The sequence below is a fragment of the Bombyx mandarina genome, chromosome A1 (assembly GCF_030267445.1).
Source record: "Bombyx mandarina strain Sakado chromosome A1, ASM3026744v2".
Lineage (NCBI taxonomy): Eukaryota > Metazoa > Arthropoda > Insecta > Lepidoptera > Bombycidae > Bombyx > Bombyx mandarina.
Window position 1 is genome coordinate 5513619 of NC_143234.1, and position 20033 is coordinate 5533651.

At 39.5% G+C, this 20033-nt stretch overlaps 1 protein-coding gene across 1 annotated transcript in view; it reads right to left on the reverse strand.

The window, feature by feature from the left end:
• Positions 1-20033, reverse strand: part of Gfrl (Glial cell line-derived neurotrophic family receptor-like) — a 259265-nt gene that overhangs the window by 21117 nt on the left and 218115 nt on the right. The window contains exons 4-6 of the mRNA XM_089739470.1: positions 18254-18424; positions 16298-16442; positions 15444-15571 (exon numbers count right to left, since the gene is read on the reverse strand). Coding sequence (XP_089595596.1) covers positions 15444-15571; positions 16298-16442; positions 18254-18424 — 444 coding nt within the window. The remainder of the gene's footprint in view (positions 1-15443; positions 15572-16297; positions 16443-18253; positions 18425-20033) is intronic.

Consider the following 20033-nt stretch of genomic DNA (forward strand, 5'->3'; position numbering starts at 1 on the left):
CGGCTTGGCTCTGCCCCTGGCATTGCTGAAGTCCATGGGCGACGGTAACCACTCACCATCAGGTGGGCCGTATGCCCGTCTGCCTACAAAGGCAATAAAAAAAAAAAAAAAAAATCAACCGGCATTAGCTGGTGGTAGAACATATTTTGAGTTCACACGGGTAGATACCACTATCCTGTCGCGAAGTAAACATGCTTTCCTTTTCCAATTGTGGAATAGTCATGTAATTTCAGTTATACTGTTGAGATTTCGAATTCCAGTCTCAAGATAATCTATAGGCTTCAAAACCCCTGACCTACCTGATTTAAAGGGAGCAAATGTTATACAAACTTCTTATTTTCTCCCCATCATGATGAGAAAGGGATGCTTTACGTTTGTAAATTCAGAAGAGATTACAAATTTAAAGTAGAAACTAACAGTCATTCTTTGACGCTTAACTCAGAATAAGAATCCACACATCTTACTACGGGCTAGAATTCGACAGGGTACCTACTAAACGCAATTATGCATTGTCCGAATATACTCCAATTCTTTCTATGTGCTTGTTCTTGATGGTAGGACTGTTGCAAGCCTGTTCTAGCAATTATAATTCGGCACAAATCTGTAGCGAAACAATGGTCAGTTTGAAGAGCAGAATAGCCACTGTGTTTAGGTGATTTGTTGTGATATGTATTGGCACCGGACCTTTCAAGCACCAGGCCAATTACATTTCTAGATATTTTTCATATAATACATAAAATAGGTTTAAAAAATTCAGCTTGTTTACCTTAAATCTCTTTTATAAGCTAATTTTCCCTTTAAGCTATGACGACGGCAATTAATCATTGCTTTCACAGGCTGTCCAAATCTGCTAATATCCTAAAACCTGTCCATCTTGTTCGGGTGAAGCGTGTACATAGAATCGGGATCATTGTTCCGTTGTATGGCAGCTTAACTAGAGCTTGCGAGGCCTTCGGGCGAGACAGGTTTCATATAAACTTGGTAGTTACACATTGTGAAAGGATGATGAAGTGCCTAGGCTCTGTTCGGGATATTAGTTCTCATGAGGTCGCCTTGTAAAGCCTCGTTAAAGTAGAACTTATTTTAAATTGATCGATTCAGTGGCTGTTTCACTTGAAATTGTGCTACTATTCGTGTGATTAACAGGTTTATTTGCTCTTTGTCTGGGTGTTCATTGTAAATAAATTGAAACTTAAATATACCACGATGTAAGAGAACCCTATATTGGGGCCAGATTAACGGTTATTTGTCCCTAATTATTTATTTAAGGATTGTGTTTGAATTCGTTGTGTTTCAACCGGTATTTTGGTAATAAAGTGTTTTTATTGGTCGCATAGTCTGGTTTCTGGACGAAGCTCACAGTTTACTTGGTATTTTTTAATTTTTTATTGTCTAGATGTGTGGATGAGGTCACAGTGCAACTGATGTGGACCGATGGTTACCGTAGCCCATAGACATCTACTATGTAAATGCCGCCACCTACCTCGAGACATGAATTCGAAGACCTCAGTTTTTATAGTAAATCGGCTGCCGCACTCTTCAAACCGAAATGTATTACTGCTTCCGCAGAAATTAGCAGGGTGATGGTACCTAGCAGTGCAGCTTCACAAGACGTCTTACCACCAGAATTAGGTTCCTATTGGTACGTAACCATAATTACAAACACTTCAGAATTTCATGAAGAAAATGCTCCTTGTTACTTTTATATCGAACCGCATAATAATATTTAATTTACTGGTGATAGGACCTCTTGTGAGTCACCGCGGGTATGTACCACCACCCTGCCTATTTCTGCCGTGAAGCAGTAATGCGCTTCGGTTTAAAGGGTGGGGCAGCCGATGTAACTATACTTGAGACCTTAGAACTTATATCTCAAGGTGGGTGGCGTATTTACGTTGTAGATGTCTATGGGCTCCAGTGACCACTTAACATCAGGTGGGCTGTGAGCTCGTCCACCCATCTAAAAAAAAAAGTAATATTTCGCGTCGGATATTTAAAAAAAAAAAAAATATTTTGATCGATAAAACTAATATTGTTCCATTTTTCAATATTCCATATTTCACACAAAAAAAAGCGTTGAAAAAATCCAAATATTCTAATCGAAATCAATATCGTTCTATCACGTTTTCAAGATCACGTAAACGTCCATTGTTCTAACATAAAACTGGAACAATTTTACTTTGGTAATCATTATTAACATAATCGAATAAGGGCACAACGTCAAAAGGGAAAGAAAGGGGGCGTTCAAAAGCTTTTTTCTTCGCACCTCAAAATGAAGTTCACAAAGGGCCCACACTGCGGCGTGCCTTTGTTTCCCCATTGGATTCCGCGACGTCGGCAAATTAATATTCGATTCAACTTATTGACGTTTTGCGCCTTGGCAATACACTTTCGCTTCATTTCGTGGGTATAAAAATTTAGCTGTGGTACCGGTATTATAATTGAAGAATGAGGAAAGAGAATTTTGAGGGAGTTTTGATTAAATGATAGTATGGTAACGAAATTTTGCAGTAAGACGACAACCGAACTAGATTATTGAATGTTAATTATTTTTTTGCCCTTATAGGCAGACGAGCATACGGCCCACCTGATGGTTAGTGGTTACCGTCGCCCATGGACTTCAGCAATGCCAGGGGCAGAGCCAAGCCGCTGCCCACAAACACATCATAGTATGAAATACTGCATTATGATATGTATAGTAAGGCATGGAAGGCGATGCTCGACTTCTGCGAGTGCACCATCTCGCAGAAGGAGGCGGCGGGGCGCGTGAGAGACGCACAAGCCCGCCGCCGTCGAGCGGGAGCCAGGGAGGCGGATCTCGCCCTAGGCCTGGCCCTCTAAGTGTTTCGGGTCCCCCTCATATGTCGGTCTGGGGCCCGGCGAAGGGGGCCTAAGAAGACGACGTGCAAGCTGCTCCGCACGCGTTTTACGCAAGAGCATCCGGGTGATGGAAGGCCGGTTATCCTCGACCCACGCTGGTTCTGACCCAGCGGGGTATTTCGTAGGACAACCTATTCAAACCGGCGCCATCTAGGCGGGCTTCGGACAGCCTGCCGACCGAGAGGGCTGGTGGTCGTGGCGCCGACGATCGCTGGCCCGGCGTCCCGAGGGGGAGGGTGATGGGAGAGATGTGAGAAAAAAAAAAAAAAAAGGCAAGACTGCAGGGCAGTTGTTTAGTGGGTCGCATCCAACGTCTTCCCAGTGTCACACATGCCACGCTATTATTTATTTTTTGAACTTACCTAATTGCTGTTAGCCTAAGAGGCTATTTCAGCTACGCCCGGACGGGTAGGTGAGATCACGGGTTCAACCTGAGAGTTTGCTAACACTAGCCCTAGCAAGAGCAATTTGGAAGTCGTCTTGGCCTAAAGTATAAGACGTCCGGTGCATTCGTATGTAGCGATGCACCGGTGTTCGATTCCCGCAGGCGGGTACCAATTTTTCTAATGAAATACGTACTCAACAAATGTTCACGATTGACTTCCACGGTGAAGGAATAACATGGTGTAATAAAAATCAAAGCCGCAAAATTATAATTTGCGTAATCACTGGCGGTAGGACCTTTTGGGAGTCCGCACGGGTAGGTACCACCACCCCGCCTATTTCCGCCGTGAAGCAGTAATGCGTTTCGGTTTGAAGGGTAGGGTAGCCGTTATAACTATACTAAGACCTTAGAATTTATATCTCGAGGTGGGTGGCGCATTTACGTTGTAGATGTCTATGGGCTCCGGTAACCACTTAAAACCAGGTGGGCTGTGAGCTCGTCCGCCCATCTATGCAATAAAAAAAAACATTGCATCGCAGAATCTACCACCGGATCGGAATCGCGACCAACTGAGAAGATCCGGCGAGAAACTCAGTGTGCTGTGTCTATGGGTTAGTCGACGAGGACGGTGACCATTGCTTGAAGAGCCTAAAAGCACCGATAATGGATCTGGGAGACCCAACAAGACATGTTTTGAGTGACGGCGTCTTTGCTTTGTCCCGTCGCCCGGGTCGGAAATGTCTGTTTTGAAATAAGACACTTTCTAGCAGACAGAAAATGTTGCTCATGATTATTTCAGAGTTACTTATATAATTCGAGGTAGATAAATTACTTTGATAACGGATCCGGGGTACGTTGCAGATGACAAAAATGAAGCTTGCCGCGGTGTCGATAGAAAAACCTGTTAGTTCTTCAGAACATATGATTTGCCTGTAAAAGATCAACAGAGAATACAGGCTTCACCGATAAATAGCCACTATCTTATATTTGTATAAATAATCCATTAATCTCTAAATGTGATCATTTATGTTCGTGCTTCATAAGTTTTTACTTAAAATACATATACAAATACATATACGTTGTAGATGTTTATGGGCTCCAGTTACCACTTAACACCAGGTGGGCTGTGAGTTCGTCCACCCATCTAAGCAATAAAAAATAATAATAATAATTCGCGCCGGATATTTAAAAAAATTTATATATTTTGATCGAAAAAACTAATATTGTTCCATTTTTCAATATTCCATATTGAAGTGAATTTGCACACATGTTTTTTTTTTGTTAAAGACCCGAGCGGAGCCGGAGCGGGTCGCCAGTGTTCAATAAATGCATCTATGTCAATATTAAATGTAACAGTGTACTTGATTGAACGTGTGCTTTCAAGAAAACTTTGTGCGACGTATTATATCGAAAACGCTTGGTAAACTTGTTCCATATTGTGTTAGCTTTAGAAACTGTGTTACAGAAACATGAATCTAGAATATTTGACTTTTAAGTTGTCGCGGCTTTAAATTATTGTTATTTTCTTTTGTAGATCGCGTCGTTTCCTCACTGCTGAGGGTCGTGACCATTATATTTCGACAGGATTTTACTCCTTGTAATGTTCCGCCAGCGCCTCCGATTATTGGCCTCTCATGGGATCAATGGGATCTCTATTGTGGTGCGGATTTAGTCGAAACACCTTGTCGGACTGCACCGAGTTTTCCGAGCAATATGACCGAAGTACTCGAGGGCGCCGCGAAGGCAGAGTGTGGACAGTCTTGTCTTGATATGCAGTTGGTCTAAGTGTAGATCTATGTGTTATTTAATAAAAAAATTCAATTTAATGAATTAGTTCTTTTATGTGCCTATTTAGAAAGCGTGCCGATGGCGATGGGCCGTGAGTGAGCTCACCAAACTAAGTAATAAACAAACGGTAGCTTCATACAGTAATTAATCTCACCTTTTTGTTTACCACTAGGTTAGAGCCTACGACCAACTATAACGTCAGATATCTGCTAATTAAAGTCCCGTCAAAACTGGCTCGAAAGACGAGTTAACACAGATACTGGATACGATTTTTTACTGGTGGTAGGACCTCTTGTGAGTCCGCACGGGTAGGTACCACTTTCCCGCCTATCTCTACCGTGAAGCAGTAATACGTTTCGGTTTGAAGGGCGGAGCAGCCGTTGTAACTATACATGAGACCTTAGAACTTATATCGCAAGGTGGGTGGCGCATTACGTTTTAGATGTCTATGGGCTCCAGTAACCACTTAAGACCAGGTGGGCTGTGAGCTCGTTCAACCATCTAAGCAATAAAAAAAAAAATACTACAATTTTATTGAAGTCGTCAATTAAAAAGTCTTTTTTTTCTGCAAACGAATCCAATACGTCTTCTGGAGAGGAAAGTTTTGGTTCAGCCACCGACACCCTGGGTGACTTCTTACGACATACTTTTGACCACAAATCTGGCTGCCAGTTCAACGTATGCCACATCAATGCACAGAGTGTAGCCAGTCATTATAGCGAACTGTATCATACATTTTACAATACCAACGTCGACGTCATCCTGATATCCGAAACGTGGCTCAAGCCTACTCTCCTGTCGACCTCTTTCTCTCTCCCAGGTTTTATTCTTATCCGTAATGATAGAACGGTCGGTAGAGGAGGTGGTGTGGCCATTTATCTCCGCAGCACGTTTCCATATAAAATATTGTCTTCTTCTTCTACCAACTCTAGTGCGGAGTTTCTTTTTCTTGAGGTTTGTGTTAAGAGAGTAAAAACTGTAATTGGTGTCACCTATTGTCCCCCTAATATTGATTACTTTACTGAGTTCGAAACAGTATTAGAATCTTTGGGCTCTGAGTACGCACATCTTATCATCATGGGTGACTTCAACACAAATATCCTTTCTGGTAATTCCCCTAGATCCCAGAAGCTTCTTCAAATCATTGAATCAGCTACTCTTCATCTAATGCAACTACAAGCTACGCACCTAAATACCGTCGGTGAAGACACCTGGCTCGATTTAATCCTTACCTCGAATCCTTCCTTAGTTTCCTCTCATGGTCAACATTCTGCTCCAGGGTTCTCTCATCATGACCTAATTTTTCTTACCTATATCCTTAAATCCCCAAAACCTATTCCCAAGACCCTGCACAGGCGCTGCTTTGCTCGCATGGATCTTGAAAAACTCAGAAATGATGCAGCCGAGATAAACTGGGATCCCCTAGTAGATGCTGCATCAGTTGATCACAAAGTCGAAATTTTCAATAATATCGTAATCAAATTATACGATATCCATGCCCCAATTAGAAAAGTAAAACTGAAACGAACGCCTGCACCGTGGATGACTGAAGGAGTTAAGATGGCCATGCGTCGCAGAGATCGCGCTTTTCGAAAATACAAAAAGAATCGCATCGAAGATAATTGGGTCCTTTTTAAGTCTGCTAGGAATAGGTGTAATCAAATGATACGCAATGCCAAGCGCCGCCACATTCTGGATAATATCGCTTCTTCTTCTCCTGCCGATGTTTGGAAATTTCTCGGAACTTTGGGTATCGGCAGATCGCGACGTTTGGACATTCCAAATATTATTCAATTAGATGATCTCAACCGACACTTCTCCACATCCTCCGTGATAGATCCCTTAACTAAAAATCAAACGTTAGCTTATTTGTCTGGCCTAAGGCGTCCAGATGTTGTCCCCTTTCAGCTCTTTCCAGTTGCCCCCTCTGAGATAAGAAAAGTGATACTTTCCATTAAATCTAATGCGGTGGGATATGACAACATATGTCGCCGCATGATTATAACTATCCTAGACTGTCTCCTACCTGCAATTTATCATATTATTAACTTCTCTCTTGACTCTGGAGAGTTTCCTTTCCTATGGCGCAGAGCTTATGTTCGTGCCCTACCTAAAATTCCTGACCCTTCTGTTCCTAATCACTTTCGCCCAATTTCAATCTTACCCTTCCTATCCAAAGTGCTCGAGATCTGTGTCCATAAGCAGCTTTCTCGATTTATATTTAATAATTCCCTAATTAGCCCTTTTCAATCTGGGTTTAGACCAGGCCACAGCACCATTTCCGCGCTTCTGAAAGTGACAGGTGATATCAGGGTGGGCTTGGAAGAATCCAAAATCACTATACTAGTTTTGGTTGATTTCTCAAACGCGTTTAACACCGTTTGTCACGATATCCTTCTTTCCATCCTCTCTCATCTCAACGTCTCAAAAGGGGCGTTGGATTGGTTCTCTTCCTATCTTCAGGAACGTCAGCAATCTGTTCGTAATGACGAACTCTCATCAAACTGGTGTAATCTTGAATCTGGCGTCCCACAAGGCGGTGTCCTCTCTCCTCTCTTGTTTTCAATTTTTATAAATTTTCTCACCCCTGAGCTACGGTGTGCATTTCATCTTTACGCCGATGATCTACAACTGTACGCACAAACCGATGTTGATCACATATCGGATGCTATTACCAAACTAAACAATGATTTAAAATCAATCAAAAATTGGTCCGATAGGTTTGGTCTGGCGGTGAATCCTACCAAATGCCAGGCGTTAATTGTTGGTAGCCATCGAAATATGAGTAAGATCAGTAATTTTAAGCTGCCGCCTGTTGTTTTCAATGACATAATCATCCCCTTTAGCCGAAACGTGAAAAATCTTGGATTACACATTGACACTACACTTGGTTGGAGAGCGCAAGTAACATCCATTAGTCAAAAAGTCATCAGGACCTTGCGATCTCTCTATCGGCTAAAAAATATGCTACCATCAAATGTAAAGGCCATGCTTGTGCAGACTTTAATTTTCCCTATGGTAGACTACGGTGATGTGTGTTACTATGACCTGAATGCAGATCTCCTCAACAAACTAGACCGCCTTCTCAATAATTGCATTCGATTCGTTTTCAATCTTAGAAAATATGACCATGTGTCCGCGCATCGAACTCGTCTGAAATGGTTACCGATCCGTCAGCGTAGAGAGGAGAGAGCGCTTACTACCTTGTTTTCTCTTTTGGACTCTGCCTCTTCACCCTCTTACTTAAAATCGCATTTTAAATACTTGAACGCAAGCCATGACAAAATTCTACGTTCTTCACATAATCGTCTCTTACAATGTCCTATCCATCGCTCAGATTTTTTACATTCTTCTTTCTTTGTACAGTCCATAATATTATGGAATTCGCTTCCCAAAGAAATCAGGATGATCAGCAATCGCTTTACTTTTAAACTCAAAGTTCGCGAACACATCCACAAAAAACTGGAAGAATCATCTCCAAACTAGTTTATTTCATTTTTCAATTATTATTATTATATTATATATATATATATATTTACTTTTAGCCATTCTTAACTATAATACTAAATTGTGTATTTTCATGTGTTATTGTGTGTAATTATGTGTATGTATTTATTTTACTATTTTGTACATAGGTATATTGAATTGTAGTATATGTATTCTATAATACTGAGATATTATTTTAAGGAAGATTTTTGTTTTGAGTTTGTTCTTTTTTTTTGTTTTGTTGTTGTTGTTTGTTATTTTTTTTGTCAATGCACCTACCATGCATTATCTCTGCACCACCCTATGGTCGACTGGAAGAGAATGCCCATGGCATTAAGTCCGCCTGTGTACAAGTTTTGTTTTGTGCATAAAGTATAAATAAATAAATAAATAAATAAATAAATAAAAAGAAGGCAACTAAAAAATCCTAATTGAAAATAAGATTGAACGTAAAATATCGTGAGATTCGTATATAATAATATATGAAACGAATGTTTGGGAATATTTGGAACATGCCTTATCGAGCGCACATCAATCACTGCGCCAAATATTTTGAGAGCCAACGCCTCGAGCAAATTGACTCTCGAACGGGAGTCAACGATAGAATTCCTCGTTCTAACGATCGGTATTATTTGTATTCTTATTCGAGAAGTGGAGCATATCTTTATATATATACTAGTCGTACTCGCCCGCTTCGCTGAGTATTATTATTTATTATTATTTGAAGTCGTCGTGGCCTAAGGGATAAGACGTCCGGTGCATTCGTAGCGATGCAACGGTGTTCGAATCCCGCAGGCGGGTACCAATTTTTCTAATGAAATACGTACTTCATAATTGTTCACGATTGACTTCCACGGTGAAGGAATAACATCGTGTAATAAAAATCAAACCCGCAAAATTATAATTTGCGTAATTACTGGTGGTAGTACCTCTTGTGAGTCCGCACGGGTAGGTACCACCGCCCCGCCTATTTCGGCCGTGAAGCAGTAATGCGTTTTGGTTTGAAGGATGGGGCAGCCGTTGTAACTGTACTGAGACCTTAGAACTTCTATCTCAAGGTGTGTGGCGCATTTACGTTGTAGATGTCTATGGGTTCCAGTAACCACTTAACACCCGGTGGGCTGTGAGCTCGTCCACACATCTAGGCAATAAAAAAAAAAAAAAGGAAGTCTAACACTCATATAAATATTAACCTATCCATTAAGTACATGTATTTTCTACATGGATACCAAGTTTCAAGTCAATCGGATGCATAGTTCAGTAGTTATAACGGAAAATCCGTAAAAACCACTGTAAATTAATATATTAGTATAGATATATTTCTTCTGTGCGTGTGTTTGTCACTGAACTCCTCCTAAACGGCTGGACCGATTTGAATGATGATTTAATGATTTAATTATTTAGTTTTATCATTAAAAAAATATTTGTTGTCTGGGTTTTTACGAATAGATCCTGAAAGTGCATAGTGAATATGGTGTTTAAAACAATTCGTAATATGATAAATTATGTATTATAATACAATGTTCGAGAGATGATTGGTTATTTGCCATCGGTTTCTGTTTTTTTTTCCTACCTATGCTGATAGCCTTGAGAGGCTTTTTCAGCTTCGCCTTGACGTGTAGGTGAGCTCATAGGGCTCAAATCGAAGTGTTGCTAACACTGGTCCTAGAAAGAGCAATGCTTCGCAGAATCTCCCACCGGATTGGACGACCCACTAAGAAGATCCGGCGAGAAACTCAGTGGGCTGTATCTATGGGTTACGGGACGGATTCGACGAGGACGGTGACCGGTGCTTGAGGTACCTAAAGCACAGTTAATGAATCGGGAGGATCCGTAATGACATGTTTAGGTCCGGTTTCTTATGGAATGTGTGATGATTCATAAATTTATTTTTTTGCATAATACCGACAGTTGCAGATACAAAAAAAAAGATTAGCTGTGAAGAAAATACTTGAGGGACAACTTCTTGATGATTATTCTGGATGAACTCATCACCTAATGACGGGGGACTGTAGACTACGTCGAATTTCACATTCGATTGCGCCACAGAAAAAACTACCAGCTGATTCTTTAAATCGGAATCGATGACTTTTGTCCGGAACACGCAAACGCCCCGAACAAAATCTCGAAATAAAAAAAATAAAAAAAGAGTACTAAAAATTACGTAGAAAAGTCTTATTCTTGAAGATAACCAGGAAAAAGAGGAAAGTACGGGTTTCGAATTACGTTTTCCATTTGTTTGTTTGTTCAATCCAGCTAATCCTTAATCCCTGGCATCGTGTTATCGCAGGAGTCTCCGCGGGGCGCGGTCGAATTCAAAAACGCTTAGAATCGTTCCTTGTTTAAAAGAAACTGGGACATTGCCTCTTCTTCTTTTTTTCCACCTTATCCCACTAGGTGGGGTCGGCATAGCTAATTTTCTCTTACATTCTCTTCTATTAGCCGTCATCTCAACACTCACTCCTCTCTCTCTCTCATATCGCCATTCACACACTCCATCCATGTCTTCTTCGGTCGGCCTCTTCTCCCTCTACCTTTCACTACCATTTCCATACATCTCCTAGTCACATGCATCTTCTCTCTACGCATCACAAGTCCATACTACGCCATCAGACACAAAACATAGTATCAGATTGATTAGCCCTTCGTATCGTGATTTTCGATCATGAGGCTTAGCTAAAAACGCAAATTGTTCTTTTAAGAAACAGTATTTCTTTTATAAATTGTTTTTTTTTTACCAAATGAGAAATATGAAGTAGTCCTTTGCTCAAACATCAACATTGGACGAACATAGGACGGCAAATATTTGTAACGGTTAGTTACATGTGCTTCTGGTCGATCGGTTAGCGAGTCTACTGCAACTCCAGTCTGAAGATTTCTGTCAACTATGGCTGTCTGGTGTCAAAGTAGAATGGTACCAAGCGGTTTATTGGAGGTTCAGTATCATTCTCGGATTTTACCAGCGTACTGCGAACGCCAATGGCATTTACTAGTGGAAACTGGTATTGTAGAAGATTGTGGTAAGAACGCTAGGTTAACGTAGGTACGATTAGGTACTACTCTACCTACCTCCTCTACCTACTTCTGATCTTATGCAATAAAATTGAGTCTTCGATTTGATCTCTCATGGTAGCGGCATTATGGCATGGTTAGCGTTGAGATGAAGATAATAAAGAAAATTATTTTCGGTAAAGAAAATCCTTAGGATCCTCGAATGTTTGTGTGCTACCTGTATGCGTGTCGTTTATATCGTATACAATCACATCACCATCGTTATTAATCGATTAATTAACAAACTTAATTTGATTTATTTTATTTTTTTATAAAACAAATACATATACATGTCACTGATTGCTGATATAATTGAAACGTAAACGAGATTTACAAATATCAATCTAGAAGGTGTCTCTACGCAAAAAGAGAAAAAAAATCGGAAACAAAAACAAAACACAACAAATCAGAAACGCTATGAGTTGACAACTTACAAAGTTTTCGCTTGAAACATTACGTTTTTCTCAGAAATCAGTCCGCCTCGTGACTAATGAGATTACTCATTCGTATTCTGATGTTCGTTTCACGTAATATTGCCCATGATCCGGCTAAATAGTCGACTTATCTTAGAATATTTTTTTGCTGTGTGAAAACGAGGACCGCTTAACGAATAAATTATATGATCTTTTTATGTATTCAAATTGTAATCTATTGTGAGTAACGTGGCGCCTATGCCAGAAACTTTCCTTAAAATAGATTCATAAGTTCATAGGTTCATGGATGTGTCAGATTTCGATTCCAGCTCGGAATCAATGTCTTAGTTTTACCGGCACTCACGAAACAAGGGTTAATCCTAGATTAGAGACGATAAAGCTATTGTCTATTGATTTGCAAAGACAATTATTTTTCACCTTGCCGGTGGGTCGCTGAAGGAAAATAAAATAAAAGCTAGCCTTAGTACGTTGCATACGTTGCACTGTACAAAAAAAAAAAACTAATTTCAAATGCAGCATTTTCCCTCAAACCTTCATTTGTTATGTAACTAACATATCGCTAATTATTTCATGATCTAAACATAAGATTAGGGAACGATTCGGTAGCTTTAAAAACAAAGTTCTTAAATTTTTTACTTACTATCAACTTAAATAATGTCATTGCTTTAAGTAAGTACTTTGTAAAACTTAGACAAGCCGATCGAACGTAAACAAAACTTGTCACTTAAACAGTAATGGAATGGTATATATACACAAGGGAAGTCGCGATCAATTTATAGTATTAAAGGGCTCCGCTCAGATTGAAAGTTGACGCGCCCCGTCTACGGATGAGCCCGGGATTACCACGGGATTAGGACCCCGGCCCTCCGGGATACCGAGATTTCGGAATAAGAACTCAGCCGAGATTATAAGAAATGAATCAAACGTTCCGTTATATTGAAACAGGGAATTAGGGAAAAACGTTGAACATTCTATTAAATCTGTTTTGTTGTGGTATTTGTATGTTGTCTTATGTTTCAGTGTATGAACATTTATCCGTATTAGGCTTAATAGTTTTTAGTCCACACGGGTAGGTACCACCGCCCCGCCTATTTCTGCCGTGAAGCAGTAATGCGTTTCGGTTTCAAAGGTGGGACAGCCGTTGTGACTATACTGAGACCTTAGAACTATATCTCAAGGTGTGTGGCGCATTTACGTTGTAGATGTCTGTGGGCTCCAGTAACCACTTAACACCAGGTGGGCTGTGAGCTCGTCCACACATCTAAGCAATAAAAAATAATAATAATAAAGATTTGCATTTTGACGCTATTTTCAGACACGTTTCTCGGTAAGGCGGTTCCGTGACTGTACTAGAGGATGAAGACGACTAGAGCACGTGGGAGGTTAGCTTTGCGATGGTCAGATTGGGTGAAGTCGGTTATATATGTCCCACTGCATTAGCTTACCAGAATTATATAGTCGTCGTGGCCTAAAGGATAAGACGTCCGGTGCATTCGTATCGAGCGATGCACCGGTGTTCGAATCTCGCTGGCGGGTACCAATTTTTCTAATGAAATACGTACTCAACAAATGTTCACGATTGACTTCCACGGTGAAGGAATAACATCGTGCAGTGAAAATCAAACCCGCAAAATTATAATTTGCGTAATTACTGGTGGTAGGACCTCCTGTGAGTCCGCACGGGTAGGTATCACCGCCCCGCCTATTTCTGCCGTGAAGCAGTAATGCGTTTCGGTTTGAAGGGTGGGGCAGCCGTCTTAACTATACTGAGACCTTAGAACTTATATCTCAATGTGTGTGGCGCATTTACGCTGTAGATGTCTATGGGTTCCAGTAACCACTTAACACCAGGTGGACTGTGAGCTCGTCCACACATCTAAGCAATATAAAAAAAAACCAATACTCTTAACGTAATAACATTGTAAGTAAGTTCATAGGTTCAAAAAAAAAATCTATTTACAAATAGCGACGCTTTACTTTCTCCTAGATTAATTTTTTTCGATATTTCGAATAGAAAAGTACAAAATGAATGGATTATGTTATAAGACCTTTATGAGAACCTTACCGAAACATACAACTGATATTAGAATAAAAATATTGTCTGTTCCATTTTCTATGACTCCGTGTACTGTTCACGAGTCCAGTCAAGCAATAGTCGATAAGTTCATTATATTAGTTCCACGAGAACTCGTAGGGCGTATATAAGTACTCTTGGCGAGTACTTATATAGAGTATAGTCGTTAGACATATTTATTTAAAGGATTGCGTAAGGGTTTATTCCATAGAATGTTTATTAATAAGATTATGTTTGAGATTTCGATAAATATCTTGAACGGTAAATATTGAGGTTTTTTTTTCTTTTGTTAAAGATAATAATAAGAAGCACGGCCTCTTTTCATTATTTCATGCGCACTATGGATACGTAGGTAAGTAAATAAAACGTATATAACATACATGGATACAGAGAGAGAGAGAGAGATAATATACTTTATTGCACACCAAATACAATTAACATTAGAAAAATACCGGGGAGAAAGAAAAAGGAATATCATCATCAATGCGCTCTTAATTCACTTCAATGATTTGAAAACAATAAATCGTTTACAACTCGAACATTTCGATACCAAAATGGTGACGATGACATGGTGATATGATGTAACTGGATTTGACATTATGTAGTATATTTAAATGACCCTGTTTCTTTATAGAAACTGATGAAATATAATTGAGGAACTAGAAAAATTGTATGTAATAACAGAGAGAAGTATGTATAATGACGAACGTGTGCCTGAGTTTTTTACATAAACATTTTATCGTCATCGAAAGCACACCCACGCATATCGGTGGGCGATCACAGTCGCTCATAAACGTAATTAATGATCATGAATGGATCATGAATGAGTCGTCAAGTAACAGTGATCAAAAAACGCCGTTGAGCTAATTTTGTTTCAGAGCCCGATGGTGTGTGGTAAATATATGATCTTCTGAAACGTACATATCATGGACGAACGCTGTATTTCCAAATAATAAAATTCTGTTGCAGTGCATGATAATAATGAGGTGATGGGTCATCTCAATTTTTTAGAGAACTCTCCATAATGTGGTACCTGCGGTTTCAAAGGCAGAGTGAACTGAACCCATCGTAAACTCTCATCCTGGCTGAGCTCGTTATCGCCATCTCGTTTTGGCAAAGCTAAAACACCTTGGGTCCACCGGTTATCCTTCGATAGCAAAAAATCCTCGCAGATCCGTGGACCCGCTTATTTAAAACACCAACACATACTTTTCTAATCAGTACCCTATATCGCTATGATTGAAACAGTTAGGGCGATTAATTAACTCTAGTCCCTGATATGAATTTCCCTCAGAACCAGCGAGCCACACCCAGCGTGCGTGTTATAAAGGCTCAAAGTACTCACCAACGCAGGGATTGTGGTTGACGACAGCAAAGATGCGATCGCATCGTTTCTTCATGTGCGTATTGGGGCAGATGCAACCAAACAGTGGCGAGAGACGTAACCCAGCCCAGGCTTCACGACAAGCCTCCCTGTGATAAATATAGAATTAAAAAATTTTTTTTTTGTAGATGCACCGTATTAAGTGCCAATATGCGTGCCAGTGTCGGTAGCTATCATTTCGCGAACGCTACACAACTCTCAAGACATGAATTTGAAGTCTCAATTGTGTTTATAAAACGGCTGTCCAAGTTAGTGAATCGAAAATTAGAAATAGAAAAGATGATAGTGTCTGCAGTCGTGGACTCACAATACGCCACGTACCATCAGCAACAACAAAATCTCATTTTTATGTACCAATGCTAACAGCTTAAGTGCCGAACGAGGTCTGATCTACCTCGTGCTTATTCCCTTAAGCACTAATAAATACCTATACACTCTCTCTTGCGAAGGCCGTAACTTCGTTTTCATTTAGTTTAGGAAAGAGGTGAACAGATGTCTTATTAAAACGGAATGCCTGCTGTGAATGTGTCAAGTACACCATTGTTCTTTTTTTTTTATGATTGAAAAATTACTGGTGGCCCGGAGGCCTTTCCAGTTTCACCAGGACAGGTGGGCGAGCAAAGGCTCAGCCAGGAGGGGTGGGATTTGCTAACAACTGTCCGAGTGCCTCCGAAGGAGACCTAACAACTCAAGAGCAGTTGCTTCGCGAATGAATCTACTACCATTACTTACTACTACCATTGTTCTTCTTCTATCTTTAAACGACATCATAAATCAGCTTCATCGATTAACAAAAAAACATTAGCATAGACTACCTGTCATCCATACGACATTCTCCGTCACGTGCTTTGCAAGCGTTTTTGAACCGGTCAAAGAGCACGGAGCAAGCTTTTTCGTTGTGGCAGACGCTCAGAGCATAAGTACACGTAGGGAGAGTCTCGACGGGGTATGGATCTTTCTCTGTAAACAAGATTTTTTAAAGTAAACTATCGAGATTTGAAACTCGCTTCGTAAGCGACACTAAAAAGAGATAGACGTGTGCAAGAGAATGAGATAGAATACTTCTGTAGGTTTCGCTTTTGCCACTAGTGAACTGCACTCATAATTTTTTTCAGTTAAGCTCTGACCGATATTATGGGAATGCGGCTACCCACTTTAGGCATAAAGTTGATGTCACAATTGTTATGGTTTGGTCGCTGTCTTATCCTTCTAATCGAAACGCGTGATCAGTTCAGGGTAGTTATAGCCAGGGATACTGGTAAGGGCTTGCAATCTACGATACCACTATTCATACATACTTAAGATACATACTTCCACTATACATGCTTAAGATATCGAATTACCAGGAAAATCAGGCGGGTTTAAGACAATAGGGACAGATAGAGAAGTAATAGCAGTAAATTTTAGGGAAGACGAAGTCTGCTGCTTACTTTTTATGCAACAGGATTACTTAAGGTAAATTTCATTTATTAAAAAGGTAAAAAAAACCGTATTTAAAATGAATAATTCTTTCTTTTCATATCCTATAATCATTTCCTTCGATAATCCATAATATTTCTTCAAACTACGGATAGTAAAAATAAAATTAATAATAAATATAAAATAAATAAAACTGAATAATTATTTTATTTTCACTTAACAAAGATATCTCCAATCTTCATCGGGACAAGAAATGTGTCCTGTCATAATCAAACCGGTATTGCAATTAGTAAGAATGAAACATTACAGAGTAGAATAACTATTCCAACACGAGATCTAAATCAACCTCAGCGTTATAGCTATTGATATAGAAATAGACATATTCAAGTATATCTGAAAATAATTCTCAATAAACACATATAATAATCTGTAGTGTTTGGGTAAACCGTTTTCTATTCTATTCTAGGACAAAAGATCGGTAATATCACACGTTAAGTCGGATTGGATTGGTACATTTTGATTGGCACCTCTCGGTCGATTGTGTATTATATATTGTATTTTTAGACTTCAGACTTTTTATTTATATTATTTTATTTATTTCTTTCATACCGGCTCTTACGATTTTATCAAAAAAACGTTTTGAATTTAAAACATTTGGTTGTCTGTTAAGTCGGTTTACGGATGATAGTTTTACGTTATAACTTCGATATTACTATTATTAATAATACGATATAACGGTAAATATCTGAACTGCTAGATCTGACGCCACGCGAGAAGAAAGATAAATGTGTCACAAGTGAACGCTTGGACCGATCATGCCTCTCTGTCGCTTGTTCCCGGTCTCGCTTGCACGCTTAGACGGAACGTGACAATTTATTCGTGCGTGCTATTCGACAGCTATAAAAACACGAAAAGACTATCCTCTCTCCTCTCTCCAATAGACCAGACAGAACCATTTGTTAATTCAATAAAGAATCACTTACAAAAAAATATGATAGCACCGCCCTGCCAATTTTTTTTTTTTATTGCCTTTGTAGGCAGACGAGCATACGGCCCACCTGATGGTGAGTGGTTACCGTCGCCCATGGACTTCAGCAATGCCAGGGGCAGAGCCAAGCCGCTGCCTACCGCTAAAAACACGCACGGCTTTCTGCCGTGAAGCAGTAATGCGTTTCGGTTTGAAGGGTGGGGCAGCCGTTGTAACTATACTTGAGATCTTAGAACTTATATCTCAAGGTGGGTGGCGCATTTACGTTGTAGATGTCTATGGTCTCCAATAACCACTTAACACCAGGTGGGCTGTGAGCTCGTCCACCCATCTAAACAATAAAAAAAATATTTAAAAGCCTTACCTTTCTTCATAACGAACACGCAAGGGTGATCGAATAAGAAGTCCCTGAAAGAATTACATTCCGGATCGACGTTCGGTTCCCGACAGAGACAGGTTGGCTTGAAGAACGGGAATGCTTGCAAGGTTCTTAGGGCCGCCTGACACTTTGTCACGGTAACGGTCGAGCAAGCCACTGAAACAATAGATATTAATTTAATACGTATCCCTGTGTTTCTTAAATCTATATCTATATATATAAAAATGAATTGCCAATCGTTAGTCTCGTTAAAACTCGAGAACGGCTAGACCAATTTGCTAATTTTGGTCTTGAATTATTTGTGGAAGTCCAGAGAAGGTTTAAAAGGTAGATAAATATGAAAATGCTCGGAATTAAATAAAAATAACAAAATTGTTTTCCCTTTGATGTGTCCCCCGTCGGACGAATTCCTTTTGTTTGTTTTAAGTTTATTTTATACAAAAGTTTAGGCCTTTTATTTCTCGATTGAGGCACTACGAAGTCTGCCGAGTCAACTAGTATATTTGTTTTGGGATCGCTTAAAGACACAACCCACTGAGTTTTCCGCCATATCTTCTCAGTGTGACGCGATTTCGATCCGATAGTAGATTCAGCACTGCTCTTGCTAGGGCTATGGTCAGCAATCCTCTCAGGTTGAGCCCGTGAGCTCACCTACCAGTCCACGCGAAGTTGGAATAGCCTCTTACACTACTAACGATTAGGGAGGGAAAAAAAGAAAAAATGGTGAAAAGTATTCTTTTTTTTTCGTCACAAAGCTAGTGCCCATCAGCAAGTGGTAGATTATTAATAGATAAACATTGTTTTTGTTCATGCTCTAACTCTAGATTATCTCATGCATATTATGGATCTTGTTTTGTATTTTAGACCTAAAGGGTTCATTTGAATCTTGTATCTTTGAATCATGTATCCATGAACACATTCTTTATTGTGGGGATACTCCTTTAATTTGTTCAGAGAAGACATGACTATTCCTTTGGTGATATGATTATTAATTTAACCAATTGAGATTTTTTTAAATCAAAAGTATACAAACAGAGCTATTAAAAGGTTATTTGCAACTTCACATAATATTTGTAACCTTCACGGTGGAAGTCGATCTTGAAGATTTGTTAAGTACGTATTTCACTGGAAAATGAAATGAAATGTAAAGCAGGCGGGAATGAAATGTAAATCAAATTAAATGAAAAGCAGCTCCATTGGACAATGGCCGTAACATATAGTCCCATATCCATTAAAATATATCATAGAGGCTTGATGTAGAGCTTCATAAGTCCATTTACTCTTTAATCAGACCCCGAAACCTTTTCGCACAAAAAGCGGTGACTCAGTCAGTCATTCGGTCACTCCCTAATGTCTTGGACACGCAAAAACGATATCTAATTTCGCGAGTAATCGTACCGGCTGTTTTTGTTAAAGCTAGTTCGATTCCCAATCTAAAAGGATTGCGCCCAGGAACTTTAGAAAACGTGTTTCGTAAATGGTACTTTTGTCATACGGGCTTCGGCAGGTTATTTGGTTAAGGGCAGTGTTTAAGGAACATCATTTTACGACAAACGTCAAACATATAAGTGCGCTGTTACATATATAGATTTTGTTATCTATAATATATAATAATTAAATATATGTATACATTATACGCATACAATATGAATGAAATGTAATCAAATCTTAGCTGAATATTTTTTTTATTTTTGATGTTAATGCACTGTCGATTGCACCTATAATTGAGGAGACATCTACCATGAACTTTTGTCAATTGTTCAAT